Raw genomic sequence first — 18,099 nt, 5'->3', positions numbered from 1 at the left:
TGCACCCGCTTGGCACGAAATAAAAAAATGCTCCTGCAACGCAAGAGCAAACACTGGTTTTCCTGCCTGTGCCGCTGTGTGCAGGGAAACCGGCATGTCCCTGGGTGGGCTCCCCGGGACGTTATTTGCCAGCCGGTCCTGGGAGATGGGGGTCCCTAGGGCCATTAATGGCTCATAGAGGGGGGACTGCTTGGCCAACCACCCATTTTGTAAAGTTTCAGACCTAAGGGGTGGGCTCCCCTTGGCTTCTGGAGACTCTGGGAGGTGGAGCTACATAGCCCTCCTCCCCATATAAACTATTTTTGGCCCAAGTGGTGGGCTCCCCGGGGCCTCTGCCGGCTCTGGGAGGGTTGGCCATACAGCCACCTCCCCTTTATGCACACAGCCCAGTGGATAGGCTGACACTGGCTTTAGTATATGGGTGGAACACATTGGCCTGTGGCTTAGTATATGATCTCTAGACCGCACCCATTGCCAGATTCTCAACACATTCTTGCTAAGACCAGACACTATTCTTAGGTCTGAACTTCAAGAAGAAGAGAGTACCAATGTGTATGTTTAAACTGTGCAATGACTCGAGCAGAATCTCTACTTTGATCTGATAGTGATAGGCTTGTTTGAAAAACTGGAAATGGCATGTTTCTCTGAAGGAGTCTATAAATATGTTTTTCGTAATAAAGAATAAATGACCAATTTCATACACACACCTTGCTTTAGTTCTTTCAGTAGGTGAAATACAACGAGGAGGTCATCAAACTGGCTACGGCTTGATTACTGGAATAAATAGAAGTCATGGAAACGGTGTGCTTGATAAGTGTGGCTGTAGAGACATGTTTTAAATACAAACCGTTTTGCATTGTAGGAAACATAGCAACTATGGTCTCTTAAAAGATCATTCTTTATATTCTTTTGTACAATCCCTCAATTTGTAACTTCTTCAATTTTTCATTTTTCTTTAGAGTTGCAAATTTATATTTCCTGTTCTTAGTCGTTTTGAACTGGGTTCCTGTTGTTGAGGCTTTCCAGAAAGAAATCACAATGATACCACTTTTGGTGGTACTTACAATTATTGGAATCAAAGATGGTCTTGAGGATTACAGAAAATACATGGTTGATAAGCAGATAAATAACATGCTAACGAAAGTGTATAGTAGGTAAGTACAATTCTTGAAAATGTTTGGCCATATCTTTCTTTTGATATTGAAATTAATACATGCTATTCATGCCATCAAAAAACTGGATGTTGGCGTGAAGGAAACAATGTAGAATAATCTGGTACTAAAGTTCATTTCCTAGGCACCTTGTTTGTGTAATGGTAGCATAAACATTGATACGTATTTTGTAGGTTGAGGGCTTTTCTAATGCCAACAAGACATAGACTCAAAACCTGTAGAGAATCCTTTATCTAGCAATTAAACATGACTTGCTTTCTAAAACTTAAGGTTGCTGTCCGCTGAATATTATTTGCAACTTAAGAAGACAACTACTTTAACTGTTGTTGTGCCCTGTAGACATCAAATAGTGATGGTGATAGTATCGTATTAGCAATAAAAGCGGTTTGAGAAGATCTGCTAGTTCTCAGTCTTGACAATTATAGGGTGTCGTGGACACTATTAATTCCTGCCCAGGTGTGAGTTGTCTATTCACTTTTTATTGAAAGGGATTTATCTAAAAATACTTAAATATCTATATTTTTTTAAGTACATAACATCAACAGATAACGATAGCAGAATTTTGTTCAAAGGTAGCCAGTTGGCAATGTGAACAACCCAATGTAGAGTTAAAATGTTTATGGTATACAAAATAATTCTTGGTGAAAACAAAAGATAATAGAATGGGACCATGCTCCTAAGCCTTTGCAAACTGAAAATGTACTGATGATTTATGGCAGGCACCACCATGTTTGACTAGTCCTTTCTTGCACTGGCAGTTGGTTTCTTATGTCTTATTTCTGGTGTCTGTGTGTATAATCTTGAAGCTCTTATCTGGGCCATTCAAATGTTTTCTAACCAAAGCAACATTCCTGATTATATGTTTTTTTTTTTTATGTTACATCTTTATTTGTTATAGTTTTTTTTAATTGATTGTTTCTAAAAACTGAAACTATGATAGTGACTGTATAGAGACACATCTGAGTTCTGTGTATGAGTCAATATTAAGCTAACAACATATTAGCATACTGATCTTTAAAAATGATTATTTTAATTGTATTTCTTTTTTTTTGTTTTTGCACCTTTTTTTTCTCTTTTCATTTTTCGGAACTCCAGAGTAAAGATGTCACATAATGGGAGGTGAGCACTCCCTGTAACAGGAATAAATCAATCTGCAAAGGACCTCCATGCTGTGAATATACTATGTCTTCCTGTCTGCCGCATTTAAGAAGTGCCCTCTTGCCGTTACATTTTCAAGAGAATATTGAAGAACCAATGTGTGATACACCCCAGAGTTAAGGAGTAGGATGTGAAAGCTAAGGAGGCACCAATGTAAAAAAGGTGTAAAAATCACTTCAAGAAAATGCGCACTCCATGTCAAGGAAGATTCTTGAGCCAAAAGCAATAAAAGGGACCCATTATGTGCCAGAAATATTGGGATCAGATTGATATGAATGTACATCTTCCTTTCCACTTTACCCGCTCATTACATTATTGACTTGGAAGTCCTTTTCAATGCTTAAGATCATAGTAACAAAAACACCTTGAACGCAAAAACCATGTTTGGTGTCTAAAACTAGATAACAAGTGCACTGAATTTGTGGCATATTCTGGGAACATTTCCCCTCCCCAAAGTAACAAGCATTGAAAATGCAATAGGTCTCGCCTTTGATTAAGTTAAAGCCATTTGCTTTGCTAATGGTATTTTATAGCTAAGCAAATGGCTTTAACTTAATAAAAGGCAGGACCTATTGCATTTTTAATGCTTGTTCTAACATGCGCCCGAGGGTTTTTTGACACAGTATAACAGATGTTTATTACACCTCAAACGTATTCATTTGATCAGCCTCAGGTGGATGAAAGCCTGAGTGGCCCCACTGTGACAATGGTGTCACACACAGTCCCAGTGCCCGCTGAGCCCATCAGCCCCTTAGGCTGGGGAGGCCTCTCCGGATACTTGCATATTATATATATATATATATATATATATATATATATATATATATATATATATATATATATATATATATATATATATATATATATATATATATTCTATATCGCTTTGTTCAAGAGAGCCTTTTGCATTACCTTTCTCTGGGCACACACCTCCCCCATCTGTCATCTTGCCTCCCAGGGCCTCAGCAGCTAGGCCTCTTCACGGGACTTCAAGCTAATCCCGCGGCTCCTGTCTGTGACAGGTCATTGTTAAACACCCCTTTCCATTTCCACCCCCTCCCCATTGTTATGAAGATGTGACTGCAAGGAAGCCCTCCCCCTCTCAATGCTGCCAGCAGCAGCTCTTGGGAGCCATGTATTCTGTTTTCTGAGATTTGGAAGTGTTGCCAACATGACACCATGCCTTGAGACATCGGCTTTTATGTCACAAATCGGTGCATTCTGGGACTTGCAGTATTAGGTTACTTCACTGAAACCAGCTGATCAAAGTGATCTGTTAAGTGATTTGTGAAACGAGAACACACGACTGACTTTGGTTGCACATCCTGCATGGGCCTTTGCTAAATTTTTGGGGCTTGCAAGTGTGTTCTGCGGGTACTCAAACACACATGGCAAGTACGGATCGCTTGTGACCTTCCGTGTCTAGTGTGTGTGTGTGTGTGTGTAATGGCGGGGGGTGTCCCTGGCGCTCATAAGAGCTCTCTTTATCAGATCGCAGACTCGACAGATGAACACTGCTGAGAAGGGCACAGGCTAGGGTGATTCAAACAACCACGAGCCCTGGACCCAAATCTCTACTTCCCCATCATACTGACCAAACTGTATGCTCTTGGGCACCTCATCCCTGTTTCTCGTGTCAATTATCTGCCAAAGTCAGCAGCTCTTAGAAACAGAATACAATCAATCAAAGAAGTGTCAAATTTCCATGTATTAAGTGAAAGGGCAATAACTCCCGCCCTTGCATCAAGCGAGTGAGAAAACTCAGTGACGCGTTTCTTCAGTCTAGAGACCGGGTGTCGCGGATTTCAATTCTGGCAAAGCCAACTCAGGGTTTCCTTCTCCTGGGACCGCTGCAACTAGTGCCGCTGAAAGGGGCCTATGCAACATCTTTTACTCACAGCGCCACACCATGATACGGATACAAAGCATATGCATATGTACAACTCTGGGACAGTAAGCGTCGTACATACCCCTCAAAGGGACGAAAGGCTGGGTCGGCGGGATTAAACGTTTAACCTCCTGAGGACAGACAGAGACATACACACACACACCTCTATAGCCAGAGCGCAACCGACTGAGCTGCATACAACTCAACACGTGTCAATGGGAGAGCATGAAATTTGCAATGTTCAACCAAATGTAATTAAGACAGTGAGAAAAGAGTATAAGCCAAAAATTATATATTTGCAATTTTGCTGTGGGCTCAGAGAAATCTGTCAGCGACTAGACAACAGGATTCACAAAGCGCTTGCTCTCGCAGCTCTGGCGTCTCCTGGCGCTGTAAAATAACAGGTGTCGCTACTGCTGCCCCCAATCAGGAGAATGGCTTCTGGAGACGAATAGGCCGGCAGTGGCTTGTTACATTCTGCCTGCTGCATCCTCGGCGGGGTCCAGGGGGCTGACACATTCTACACATGGCGGGCTGGCCCAGACTAAGGGGGCGTGGGCGAAGGGGGCAATAAGTAATCCCATCACAGAGCCAAAACAAAAGGGAAAGAACCCAAAAAAAAGAAGAGAAACCGTAAGACCATGAAAAGAAAACAGCATTAAGCTGCCAGCCCCCCTTCCACTCCCACCCATGCAAACGGTACCAGGGCCACAATGCTTGGCGCCCTGCCAGACAGAGCCCCTGTGCCCACACTGGCTCTCTGCAGTGACTCCACAGAACAATCTTTCACAGTCCCATCAAGACAAGAGTCATAACAACCGGTGTCCTAAATAAATGCCACCAAGTTTCCAGTCTGGGACCCTCTGGCATGGCTGTGCGGACAATGCGACACTTGCCCATTCTAAAATGTCCATTTAAAGGCACTGAAATAACTCGGACATCAGAAAATGTTTCTTTTTTTGCTTTAAAATTTCCCAAAACGATGGTCATTTTCCCATCTTTCCGACCCGAAATGTGCCTGTTGAACAGTGATGGAGAGAAGCAAATTTAAATTAATAAAGCCACAAAACCACGAGAAACAGTAACATTTTTTGTAGATATTACAAGTTGCTTTGGCCTGTGGTAAGCAGAACACGCAGTCCCAAAACAGAGAGGGTTTAAGTGTATGCTAATTAATACCAATAATATGAAAGATCTTTACAACACAATGTATGTAAAAAGCTGTTAAATGCATCCGTACACTTGTATTAACATCACTAGTAACCTACGGAAGAAACATGGAAAAAAAGACATTTGGCCAAAGGCCGTGTGAACGGACCTGCGCATACATACAGCCCCTGTAAACATTACTATCCAGCCACATTTGTATGTGCCCAGATGGTCGATCTGGTTCACACAGCTGCTCTGTGTGAGCCTGCTCATTAATCCATTCATTCATAAGCTTTACAAACACTTAGTTGTACACTGGACGCAAAAGTTTAGAACAGAATTAACAGAGAGCCATGCAAGCGACACATGCCAACATTTGGATGCGCTCAGGGCGCATCCAAATGTTGGCATGAAAAATAAACATTTTTGACAAATGTCTGCGGATCAACGAACGCCGTTTTAAACAAACGCTCGGCATTGCCTTGTCCTCCCCTGAAGGATCGCTGCCTTTGAAAGTTTGAAAGCCTCGCCTGCTAAAAGGTTTCTTATCTTTATGGGGCCATGTGTTTGGCCCCATAAAGATAAGAAACCTTTTACGCCAGCAGGAAGTCAGACGAGCCAGTCCAACTGGGACGGCTCTAAAAGAGAAAAGTGTACGTCACTGGAAACTCTTTTACAATGGCTGGCCACCGTTTAGCATAAACGGTGACGCCAGCCGATGGAAAATAGGGGCGGGGCTTAAACCCAGCTAGTGAAAGCTACCCAAAAACACAAAATTTCGCCAGCGAGACTGCACATGTCAGCGCCGCCTATGCTAGCCGAGACCTAAAAACCTGAAGGGAGAAGACTCTTCTGTGCAGAAGGCGCTTCCTCCTTTAGTGCCTTCACCCACGGGAGCTACTATAAAGATAAACCATCTTATTTATGCCTTGGTCTGTTTCTGCATGTCCCTCTCCATTGCAGCCACAACTTTCAAGATCTAGAAATGCTTTAAGGCCCAGTTTAACTTGGCTTCAATTAGATTTACTAAACTCATGAATGTTCATTTTTGTGGCTAGTGCGGGCCAGAATCGATATAAAAGGTGGAAGCTTAGTCTATAAAAGAGGTGGGATTTAAGAAAATGGTGAACCATGATGCTTCTCTCATAAATCTAATTTATCCTATTGGCAACATCAATAACAGCTTCTAATCCACCAATGGGAACACAATTGTCAAAAAGGCAGAAGAGAGATGAAGGTCAGCAGTTGCTGTAGGGAATCTCCTGTGAACTTATAACAGTATCTCCATCATTCCTTCTCTTCCATTAACCTCTGCAGTGGGTGGTTGGTTGAAAGTGTTTCTTACCATCTGGTTGAGTATGTCAAAGTACGCAAGGTTACCGCAGGAAGATAATGCTGAATATTGCAAATAAGGCCTATACCTTGAGTTTCAAGATTGTTCCTCGTGCTATGCCTCAAAGAAAGTCTTTGTTATAATACCAAGGAAAGAAGCAATTGAGGCTGTTACGTTCTCTCCGAAAGAGACAAGATATACTGTGTACCTTCTGGTTCTAAAAGGCCAAAAGCAGAAATTCAAATCCATCTTTGATCTTGGAATGGCAATCAGATGATCATGAAAAGGGAAATACAAGATATTGGCTCTGCATCGTGTTTTTACCTGACATCCGCAAAAGGACCATATGCCTTCCATTTATAGGACAACTATATTCACATGCCAATTGCAAGAAAGCATTGGCGGTCTCTCATCCTTAAGTTGAGGAATTCTCATTATCCTTATAAGGTCCTGACATTTGGCTTCAAGTGAGCACCAAAGTTTTTTTCACAGGTGTGGCTTCAACTCCCCGTACTGGGACAATTCATTGACAAAGGTTTCAGACTATCAGAAATCACAGCATGACTTTCACATAGCAACTTCTTTTTATCTTTCTGACCTACATCCAACCCTTCCTAAGTAAACTCCTACCTTGGTGTAAAGACCATCCAATTATTTTAGAGGGGACTCTGAATGAAGTATGAGGGAAAAATCTTTGTAGGGCAGACTGTTTGGCATTGAATACGGATTTAAGACTCCTATTATGATTTTTCATACAAATATCACACCAGAACGTTCTGGCAGTACTTTTATCCCTAAACACAACTCGCGATTCTCTAAAGGACCACGAGATCGAAGTTGAAACCACACTCTCCCTACTTCAGATACATTTACGGCCAGATGTACAATTAAACTTTGCCATTCCAAACCCTATTTTCAGAATCCCAGGATTTCCGACTGTAAAATTGCCATTTTATTAAGTACAAAGCACATCTTGTAAGACTGAAAACTTCCGACTTGTTAAAAGGGTTTTGCAACCTATACTGAGGTACTCCTTTCAGAATTGCATCTTGGTATCCAATATATCAATGGTTTGTAACCGCAATTTACTCCAGTATTGGAGCTTTCATAGATTCACATGCCTGAATCATTCCCCGTCGTCGAGACGGGAGTCTCCGGTACATAAAAAAGCATTGCTTAGCAGTATAACCAACAGAAAAAAGGCCTAGGCCCATTTTCCTTTGCAACTCATATCCATCGTTATGTAAAAAAGGACTAAACTTGTCTCTGAACCAATCAGAGCCTCTCACCCTCTAGAACCCTCCTGAGAGAACCTTCTGCCCCTCAGATTTTCTACCGCACGTTGTGCTAGGGAGTCTCCTTTGAGCTCTGCTCAAATTCTACAGTTGGTTCTAGATTGAAGAGTTTTTTCAATTGATTTTTCTTCATCATCTTCTGGAGAATGGCTGACAAGGAGAAGGGTTTGTTTAGATCCTGTGCCACCTGTTCTAAGAAGAGGTTATATAGGTCCTGAAGATTGTATATACTGCCTTTACCCACACCATCAGGCGAAGGAGTGTAAGGTATGTCGTACCTTTTCTAATAAAACTCTGAGGGATCGTGAAGGTAGTTAATTTGGCTTCAAAAACTTAAGACCAGGAAGGACGTCGTGTCTAGTGACAGCGATGAGGCATCAACTGCTTCAAGGAGGTCTCAGAAAAGAGGTAGATCTCCTCAGGCTCATACCTCAGGGGAAAAACCCGAGAAGGCTCTTAAAAAGATCACATCTGGGTCTTCAGAGCGCAGTCCCTCAAATTCTCCACAAATTAAGGAAAAGGAAAGCAAGGGTCATGCTTCAGGGGTAAAACATTAAAAAAAGACGAGTTCAGAGCCTTCAAAATCACCCCTTAAAATTAAACATTTGCCTAAAAAAACAGCCTCTACATCGCCTGAAGAGAAATTAGAAAAATCTGCATCGTGGCCGGGATCTTCGACGAAGAAAATAGCGTCGTCGACGAAGAAAAGTGAAGTAAAGGTCACTATTAAACCTATATCCTCGTCGACTGCAGTGTCGACGACGAGAGCGTCGACGACGGCGACCGTGACGACGACCACAACTACGTCGTCGACGGGATCGTCGACGACAGTGACAACGGGATCGACGACAAGGGAGTCGATGAAGGCAGCGTCGACGGCGGCATCGGCGATTTTGATGGCAATCTCGTCGACGGGCTCATCGACGAGAGAAAAAACCCCAGAAAAACAGGATTTTGCCAGGAAAAGGAAGATTACCCCGGACATTACATCTCCTAGTAAGGTAACACCTCTGGTTCTATCCCACTTGTTGGAGGACGAAGACTCGCAGGAGGAAGAAAATGAGGGTCCTTTTGGCTATGCAAGTAGCCCCTCTCAGTTACACATTTAAATGTCAGGAAGATGACTGGGAGGATGATTATGGGGGTTATCAAGACCGCCCCCAGCAACACTATCGGGAAGAGATGGTGAGTGTTCCATCTTCAGTACTGACTGATTTGCAGCTCATGTTGGATGACTATAAAAGGAGGCATCCTTTACCTCATTCTTCCCAAAGGATTCCAGTGACTACATCGCACACTGTTCCATGTACACCTGTGCGAAGACCAGAGGTACCGGTTCCCGTGCCTATATCACCATAGCCACAACCGGCTCTAGGCACATCTGACGATGAGGAGCAGGAAGAGGGGGAGATAACGGACACTAGTAAAGAATGGGATGATTATCTGATTCCGTCCCCTTCGCCGAGGCCTGTTGACATCCGGGGGGGGGGGGGGGGGGGGGTGTTCCATAATCTAATGGAGAGGGCCTCACAGAGATTTGCGCTCAAAATGTCATCGGACAAAACAGAATGCTTCTTATATGATTTCAAGGAGCCGTTTCGCAAGACAGTTCGATCTCTTCTGATTGTTAGTCATCTATGGGAAGAAGGTCTCAAGGTTATGGAGACCCGGCAACGATTACTCCAGTACTTGCTAGACTGGACAAAAAATATAAAGCGCCCTCGGATGTTCCGGCTTGTTTACTATGCCACCCCAAGCCGGACTCCGTTATAACTCAAGCGGCTCAACAAAAATCGATGAATCCGTCCGCTCCAATTTCAACGCCGCCGGACAGAGGGTAGGCGCTTGGATAATGCGGGGAAGAGGTTTTCGTCCATGTCTGCCCTTCTGGTCAAGGCGGCGAATGCCCTTGCCATCCTGGGCAGGTATGATAGGCAAATGTGGTGCGACCTATCGCCTTACATAGACAGCATACCTGAGGCTGACAGACAGGAAGCCAGAAAAATCCTCCAAGAAGGTGAAAGGACTTTGGCTGAAGTCCTACATTGCGCAATGGACATTGCGACCACGGCCTTCATATCTTTGGGAGGAGCGGCTGTTTTGCGCAGACAAGGATGGCTGAGAGCAACATCTTTTAGGCCTGAAGTCCAGAATAAGATCTTAACCCTTCCTTTCAATGGAGAAGATCTGTTTGGGAAGCATATTGATGAGGCCTTACAGAGTATCAAGAAAGATACGGAAACAGCGAAATCTCTGCGAGCGTTGCAATATAGAAAAGTTCCTTTTCGTGGCTCAAGAGGTAGGGGCCAAGCCTCCTATAGAGGGGGTTACCAACAAGGCCGGTATACTTCCTACTCCACATCATCTCAGCCATATCGTCAACAATATTCGCAGAGACAAACAGGAGATTTCACAAAATCTACTCCTAGAGGTCGAGGAGGTCGTCAAGGGAAAGACACCACCAGGCGACAGCTTTGTAACTCTGGTGACACCTATTCCTTGTATGTCGCATGTTCCCCTGGGTGGAAGAATTTCCTATCATCTTCAAGATTGGCAGCAAATCACGACGGACCAATGGGTCCTCAACATAATACAATTCGGTCATACTCTAGAGTTTCTGGAAATCCCCCCTTGTGCTCCACCAAGATATCAAGAGGTCAAGTATTTGCATCAGATGCGTCAAGAAATTCGGACAATGCTCCGAAAGGGAGCAATCGAACCGGTACCGAATTCCCGGAGAGGAAGGGGATTTTATTCCCATTTTTTTCTGATCAAGAAAAATGTTCTCCAATGGCGCCCCATTTTGGATCTCAGATCCCAAAATACTTACCTCAAGGATCGGTCCTTCAGAATGATCTCCCTCCAAGATATTCTGCTGCTATTAAACCCAGGGGATCATATGACCAAACTGGACTTACGAGATGCGTATTTTCATATCCCAATCTATCCTTCACACAGGCAGTACCTTCGTTTCGTGGTGGCCGAAGATCATTACCAATTCAAGGTACTTCCTTTTGGACTGAAATCAGCCCGGGGAATTTTACAAAATGCCTGGCTCCAGTGGCAGCGGTTCTAAGGAGACAAACACCAAGTATTTCCTTACCTCGACGACTGGCTAGTCAAGGCTCCATCGGCAGAGTTAACCCGGTCGTCAACAAGGGCTTGTGTGGAACCGTTTGCCAGATTAGGTCTGACTCTAAACGAGGAGAAGTCAACTCTTCAACCATCAAGAAATATCACCTTCTTAGGAGCAATTCTGGATACGGAGGTAAACAGAGCGTTCCCCTCCAAGGAGAGACAGCGGGGAATAATATCTCTATCCCAGGCTTTTATAAAAAGAAAGTCTCTTTCAGTACGCAAGTACAAATCATTGCTGGGAACGATGTCATCTTGCATTCCCCTCGTACCTTTCTGCAGGCTAAGGATGCGTCCGTTAAAAGAGCAGCTAGATCTTCAATGGTATCAAGCGACAGGATCTTTCGAAGATATACTCAGCGTAACGCAGATCATGGTTCACAAGGCAACATGGTGGACCCGGAAACGGAACATCTCGCAGGGTCTGTCTTTCCTGACTCAACCAGCTCCATTAGTGGTGACGACAGATGAGTCCTTGGAAGGCTGGGGTGCATTCCTTCAGGATCTGCAGGTCAGCGGCCTCTGGAAATTGAGCGAACAGCAATTGCATATCAACCTCTTGGAGCTCAGAGCCATCTGCTTAGCATTGTTGGCTTTCCTGCCAAGGATTCAAGGTGCAGCCGTGTTAACCTCTTCAGTGCCTATGACGAGATAGTCTCGTCATGGAGCACGGTCGCGCTGTGCCCATGACGAGACTATCTCGTCATGAACCCCACCCACTAATGTAACGCCCGGCACAGGAGGGGGAAAGGGCGTGGCACAGAAGGGGTTAATAAGAACAGACAACACAACAGCAATGCACTATTTAAACAAGCAGGGAGGAACAAGGTCACTCTCCCTATCTCGAGAAGCCCAGTTGATATGGGAATGGGCTCTATGACACGGAGTATCCATTACAGCGGAACATCTTCCAGGGGACCAGAACACCAAAGTGGATACTCTCAGCAGACTGAAGTCTGTCTGTCACGAATGGGAGATCGACAACGAGATTTTGAACAACATCTTCCAGAAATGGGGAACTCCGACAGTAGATCTCTTCGCGACAAGGGAGAACAGAAAATGCTGGTTCTTCGCAAGCTGGCTTCCCCAACGGGGATCTTGGGGGGAATGCGTTTTTGATGGCATGGTTAGGCATCTTTGCCTACGCCTTTCCTCCAATTCCCCTCCTGCCACAGGTTCTTATGAAGATCAAGAAAGAACCATGCAGGATAATCCTGATAGCTCCGTGGTGGCCCAGACAACATTGGTTCGCGGAGCTTCTTTTACTGTCGGAGGAGCTCCCGATTTGCCTGCAGCCGATACTGTCTTCTGACGATGTTCCAGGGGGAAGTTCTTCATCCGGATCCGAAATCACTGCATTTAGCAGCCTGGCTCCTGAATACTGTGAATTTCAACATTTGAACATCCCAACGGAGTGCAGGGAGATTCTTTCTAGAGCCAGAGGGGATAGTACAAACAAAACATACCGGATGAAGTGGAAGAGATTCTGTTTATGGTGCAAAAGGTCTAACATTCATCCGCTGCATTCGGAAGCTCACGAGATTATTCCATACATCTTGCGTTTGGCTAAGTCAGGTTTGGCTCATGCATCTATAAAGGTACACCTAGCTGCAATTTTACGCTTCAGAAGAACTGCCTCTGGTCCATCTCTGTGGTCTGCTAGAGTCATCAAACAATTTATGAAAGGATTGTTCCGAGTTTTCCCTCCAATAAAACCTCCACCACCTCTTTGGCAATTGAACATTGTTCTTTCCCAGTTAATGAAACAGCCCTTTGAGCCAATACACAGGGCAGAGCTGAAATTCGTATTGTGGAAAGTTGCGCTTCTCATTGCCGTCACTTCGGCCAGGAGAGTGGGGGAAATTCAGGCTCTCACGGTCCAGGAGCCTTTCTTACAATTCAAAGAGGACAGAATAATTCTCAGGACTAATCTGAGATTCATTCCAAAAGTTCCAACTGACTTTCATTTGAACGAACCATTAATTCTCAAACGATTTTTTCCTCAACCAAGAACCGCAGCGGAAAGAGCTCTCCACTCGCTGGAAGTCCAGCGTTGTTTAAAGTTCTATTAGCAGAAAACTAAGCCTTTCCGAAAGTCTTCACAACTTTTTGTTGCCTTCAGCGCACCCAGAAAGGGTTTCCCTTTGTCAAAAAGGGGAATTGCCAGATGGTTTTCCAGTGCAATAGAGTATTGTCATCAGGCAGCTGGGCGACCTCTGAATGCATGAGTCCGCGTACATTCGACAAGAGCAGTCTCCACCTCTACTGCTTTATTTGCGGGTGTGCCGATCCAGGACATCTGCAGGGCGGCGACCTGGACGAATACGCACACCTTCACCAGGCATTACTGCTTGGATACGGCCACAGGAAGAGATGTGGCGGTCGGAGAAGCGGTGCTGGGGAACCTTATCCAGTAACGGTGAGCCTTCTTTATCATCCCTCCTTCCTTTGTTATCTACTTTTGCACTTTTTACTGTTCTTTATTGTATGAAATGCAGTTTACAAAGTATTTTTAATTTGGGTGTTTTGGTTTAGAAATACTATTTTAATCACACTATATATGGTTCCTGGGTTCAGGGTCTGGATAACAAAAAATGTGCATCTATTTACTGCTCGCTATTCTGATTCAGGCATGTGAATCTAAGAAAGCTCCAATACGGGAGTAAGAAAACAAGTTACTTACCTGTAACTGTAGTTCTCCAGTATTGGAAGCTTTCATAGATTCACATGTGACCCACCCTCCTCCCCTGAGAGGCTCACCTCGGATTTAGCACATATAGAGTTATGGCACAAGTGCCCGAAAATCTGAGGGGCAGAAGGTTCTCTCAGGAGGGTTCTAGAGGGTGAGAGGCTCTGATTGGTTCAGAGACAAGTTTAGTCCTTTTTTACATAACGATGGTTATGGGTTGCAAAGGAAAATGGGCCTAGGCCTTTTATCTGTTGGTTATACTGCTAAGCAATGCTTTTTTATGTACCGGAGACTCCAGTATCGACGACGGGGAATGATTCAGGCATGTGAATCTATGAAATCTTCCAATACTGGAGAACTACAGTTACAGGTAAGTAACTTGTTTTCTTCCGGTCACAAACCATTGAATGTCTACCGACAGTGGTAACTGAATCACGAAGGAGAAGGGGCCCCTTTGTGAATTGTATCGGGGGCTTAAGGGGGAGTAAAAAAAAAACGTTTTCCATTTGGGAATGCAGACTCAAGAGTTGTCGTCTGTTTTCCCTTGCAGGCCACCATCCCAGTGTTTGTAGCCAATCCTAGGGTGCGCCAAATTGTGACATGCCTTATTAATATTCATTAGGGAAGTCTTTCTGCAGTCTCACCCATAAATACTGGTGAATTATGACCAAATAGTACATGGTTCTCTTTGCAAAATCAGATACTGGTTACAAAAAGTCTGTGCGCAGTTTGTGACCTTGGCTTGCGACCAGTATGATAGTACATCTAGACCTTACTCCTTTGAACTCTCTTGGCTCGAATGATTAACTGTTGTATGTAGTGTCTACCCCCAAATGTGTGTACACGTACCTCTGACGAGGATTCTGTCATGTTTTTGCCCCTAGCAATATCAGAATAATATCATGGAAGAATCTTTGAAAAATGTTTAATGCTCACCAGAATTATTTTATGAAATGTTGCATCATTCGCTTTCAGTAGACTTTTGGGAAACTTCAGAGGATTATTTAGATAGCTACGCCACTTTTAGAATTCCTGCCGTACTATCTTTAGCAGGGAGGTTGGAAGGAATGTAATTGTATTGGTGGCAGTTTCTATATGATGCAACATCAAGGCCTTCTTCACTGGGTCACTTAATATCCAGGGCCATATTTTTATATTTAAAAATGGTTGCCAGCATCCTACAAATCATCGGTAGGATGAATAGATGTGCTAGAAGAAATTGGATTCAAGGAAAGGAAAGGTTGTTATAAATGGAATTTAGTGAATAGAAAGTAATGCTAACGAACATGTGACTTGGAGTAGGAAAAGCACAGGGAGAGATGGATATACAGAGGATGGTAGGCATTGTTGTGTAATATTCATTTAGCGCTTGCTACTCCTATGAAAGTCACTAAATCGGTTGCCCGCATAGGAAGCAGGCCACCAGTAACAATGCTTTGTACGATCTCCTGCATTTATTCATCACATGTGGTGATAGTGGGTACGCAAATATCTTTAGCCAACATGACAGTGGATTGTCCGACCACTGGGTATCTGGGACCTTGGATAAGAAGCTTTGGTATTCTGAGTTTTGCCATGTTGCAAACAAGTGTATGACTAGTTGTGCCAATTGTGCAAATATATGGTCAATAAATTGGACTCTTATCAATTTGGTGGAATGTATCATGGTGTCATTTTAAGTGTTTATTGCGTCCATAATCTGCTAATTTTACCATTTCGGCTACCATACCTAGTTAAAGAGGTTAATAATGCCATCCTATATAGTGAGGCAAACCATTATCAGGACTTAAGTTTACATCTGTTATTGATAGACCCCGATGTAGTTATTATAACCACTTGCCATAACCTTTTATTGGTCTTAGTTTAATGCCTTGAGGACGCTAGTAATTCTGCTACTGTTTGAATGCATATAAAATATTTGCTGTACTGTGCATGATTATTTAGTGCCCTAAGGTAAGGCCCCTAAACTAGAAGTAGTATTTTGAATGGCAGGCTTATATTTTTCTGTTCTCCGGCCCGTTGCAGTCTACATCCGGACCTAAAGTGTACTCTTGCAATGTGGAAAAACTCACTAATTTCAAAGTTGCCAGTAAATAGGCGATTATGAGTGGTAAAATCATAGTCCAAGAAAAAGCTTGGGAAGACCTTGAACCAGTGCTAAGAAATATCGTCTGTACTATTGTGAACAGTCCGTTGTTCTTTCAGAAAGGTGATTGCTGGTCTTTGGATGTACATATTTCTGCTGCTTATGGAAGTGTATCTCACTTTAGTAATACATACTACCGGGCCAATTCAGTGAACAGTATTGTGGGGTTATTGAAACTGCCACTAAATTGATCCTTGAGGTCAGATAAAGCATCAGACCCAGATGGCATTCTATTGGACCACTTTAAAAAAAATATTGGCTCGGATAAGTAGAGTTTTCGTTGCAATTCTGTTATTCTAATCTTGTGGTCCTAGTCTATCATTATTCTGAGCTAAAAGAAGTTACCATGAATATAATTCATATCTAGGCCCTGGAAAAATGTATCCCAGCTGCAACTCAGGGCTGCTTTAGAGCTGGGTTGGGCACCATGGAGCAGTTCTTCTATCTGCACCTGTTAGTTAGGAAATATATAGTTGCCTTAGGAAGTTCTTTACATCTGGCTTTCATAGACCGCAGTTCAGCTTTTGAATGTGTAAATAGGTCTGAGCCTTGGACTATCTTTTCCTCTAAAGATGTTGAGGCCAATATTGTAGATTTTCTTGACCAACTGAATTCAAACCATGCAGCTAAACTAAGATTTATGCTTGGGGTGGTGGGGGCGATAGAGGTGGTTTGGAATGTTCCAACAGTTTCGTTGGGGCCAGTGGAGGTACATCAGGGCTGCATCTGGCGCCCCTGCATTTCACCTCTATGCAAATTGTCCGGAGGAATCCTTGAGGAGAGCGAGCTAGGATACCCCCATTTAGGCAGCACAATACCCGTTTTACTTTATGCCGATGATGCAGTGTTTATGGCTTGTACAGCAAAAGGACTTGAGAAACAAATTGTTAGTTACCTTCCCTTGCTGGACCTATATTTTGACTATGGGCCATAAGAACACCACAGATCTGGAACCTAATGCCTTAAAATCATTTTGCACAAAATTCAGACTTCTTTCTGTATCTTTGCATACTTTTTGACAACTCCTGACTCTGGTCCCATTTGCTGCACTTAAGAAGGTTAAGATTTATAGAATCACGGACTATTTTTCATTTGGCAGGCTAACAAATAGTGAAATACTTGCTGGCTATTTATGGTTTAATTCTGTTTTAAGTTTTGAAATGCAGTCTCGCCTACAACCACACGCTGACAGGGAAACAACTCAAATTAATGACCACCATCTCTCATCCTTATCTCACATAAGATACTAAATGGCATTTAGCCAAGGTTATCACGTGCATCCAGTGAGCCACTAATTGGCGAGGTACAGGGTCAAGTTCCTAGCTATTTTGCTTTTGCAAGTGGCAAGCTTTCAATTTTGGGCAGGTCCAACAGTCTCAGTACTTTGAACATGATAATTTATGCTAGATTTTTATAGTTACAAGTGTCTTGTAGGTATGTTATGGTGCTTGTGTCTGTGGCTCTGTCAACATCACTAGTCGCCTAGTGGAGAACAGGTTCTGCAAACCGCTTTTGAGTATCTTTCAAAGTACTCTTCGTTTTGCTTGGCACAAACAACTGAGCTATGTAGAGGATCTTGCAGGTTGTCACCAGTTTTATTGTGAGTCTCTGTGTGGGCAATTCCGACTGTCTCTTAGAACAGAGAAACCTTTATGGGTTTTCTGAGTGCAGATACCCACCAAAAACCTACTTGTTTAAGTATATTGTGCCCATTTGTTCCAAATTAAGAAGACGAGAATTGTTCAAGAGCCTTTTGCTTATAGCCAAATAAAAGATAGGGCATGGGTTAAATACTTCTCATCAAAGGCTCTTTCAAGTAAATTAAGTCGCCCGTCATATTATTTTAATTACTGAAAACGGTATAGAGCATGGAATTGTAAATACATCTGGTTCATGACCTTTATGAGAGCAGATTACTTGCATGGTTTGCTACAGGCTGTACCACACGTGGTGTCCTTCCCAATTATTTGGGCACCTGTTTTCTGGATTCTTTAAATGTTTGTAAAACTCAAACCCCAATCAGTGCATTTTACTTTCTTTTTCACTTTGTATAAATTACCAAGACATACATATCTCGTGCCTTTGTAGAGTAATGCTGGATTTACTATGGTAACTCACATTTTTAGTTTGAGCC

At 43.3% G+C, this 18,099-nt stretch overlaps 1 protein-coding gene across 2 annotated transcripts in view; it reads left to right on the top strand.

Annotated features, from left to right (window-relative positions):
• Positions 1–18,099, top strand: part of ATP10D (ATPase phospholipid transporting 10D (putative)) — a 755,240-nt gene that overhangs the window by 193,946 nt on the left and 543,195 nt on the right. For both annotated transcript variants that reach the window (XM_085642148.1, XM_085642147.1), the window contains exon 3: positions 960–1,154. In XM_085642148.1, the coding sequence (XP_085498274.1) occupies positions 960–1,154 (195 nt within the window). The remainder of the gene's footprint in view (positions 1–959; positions 1,155–18,099) is intronic.

The sequence above is a fragment of the Triturus cristatus genome, chromosome 2_2, assembly GCF_964204655.1.
Source record: "Triturus cristatus chromosome 2_2, aTriCri1.1, whole genome shotgun sequence".
Lineage (NCBI taxonomy): Eukaryota > Metazoa > Chordata > Amphibia > Caudata > Salamandridae > Triturus > Triturus cristatus.
The sequence above is the reverse complement of the archived record's forward strand: the minus strand, read 5'-3'. Positions and strand labels throughout refer to the sequence as shown.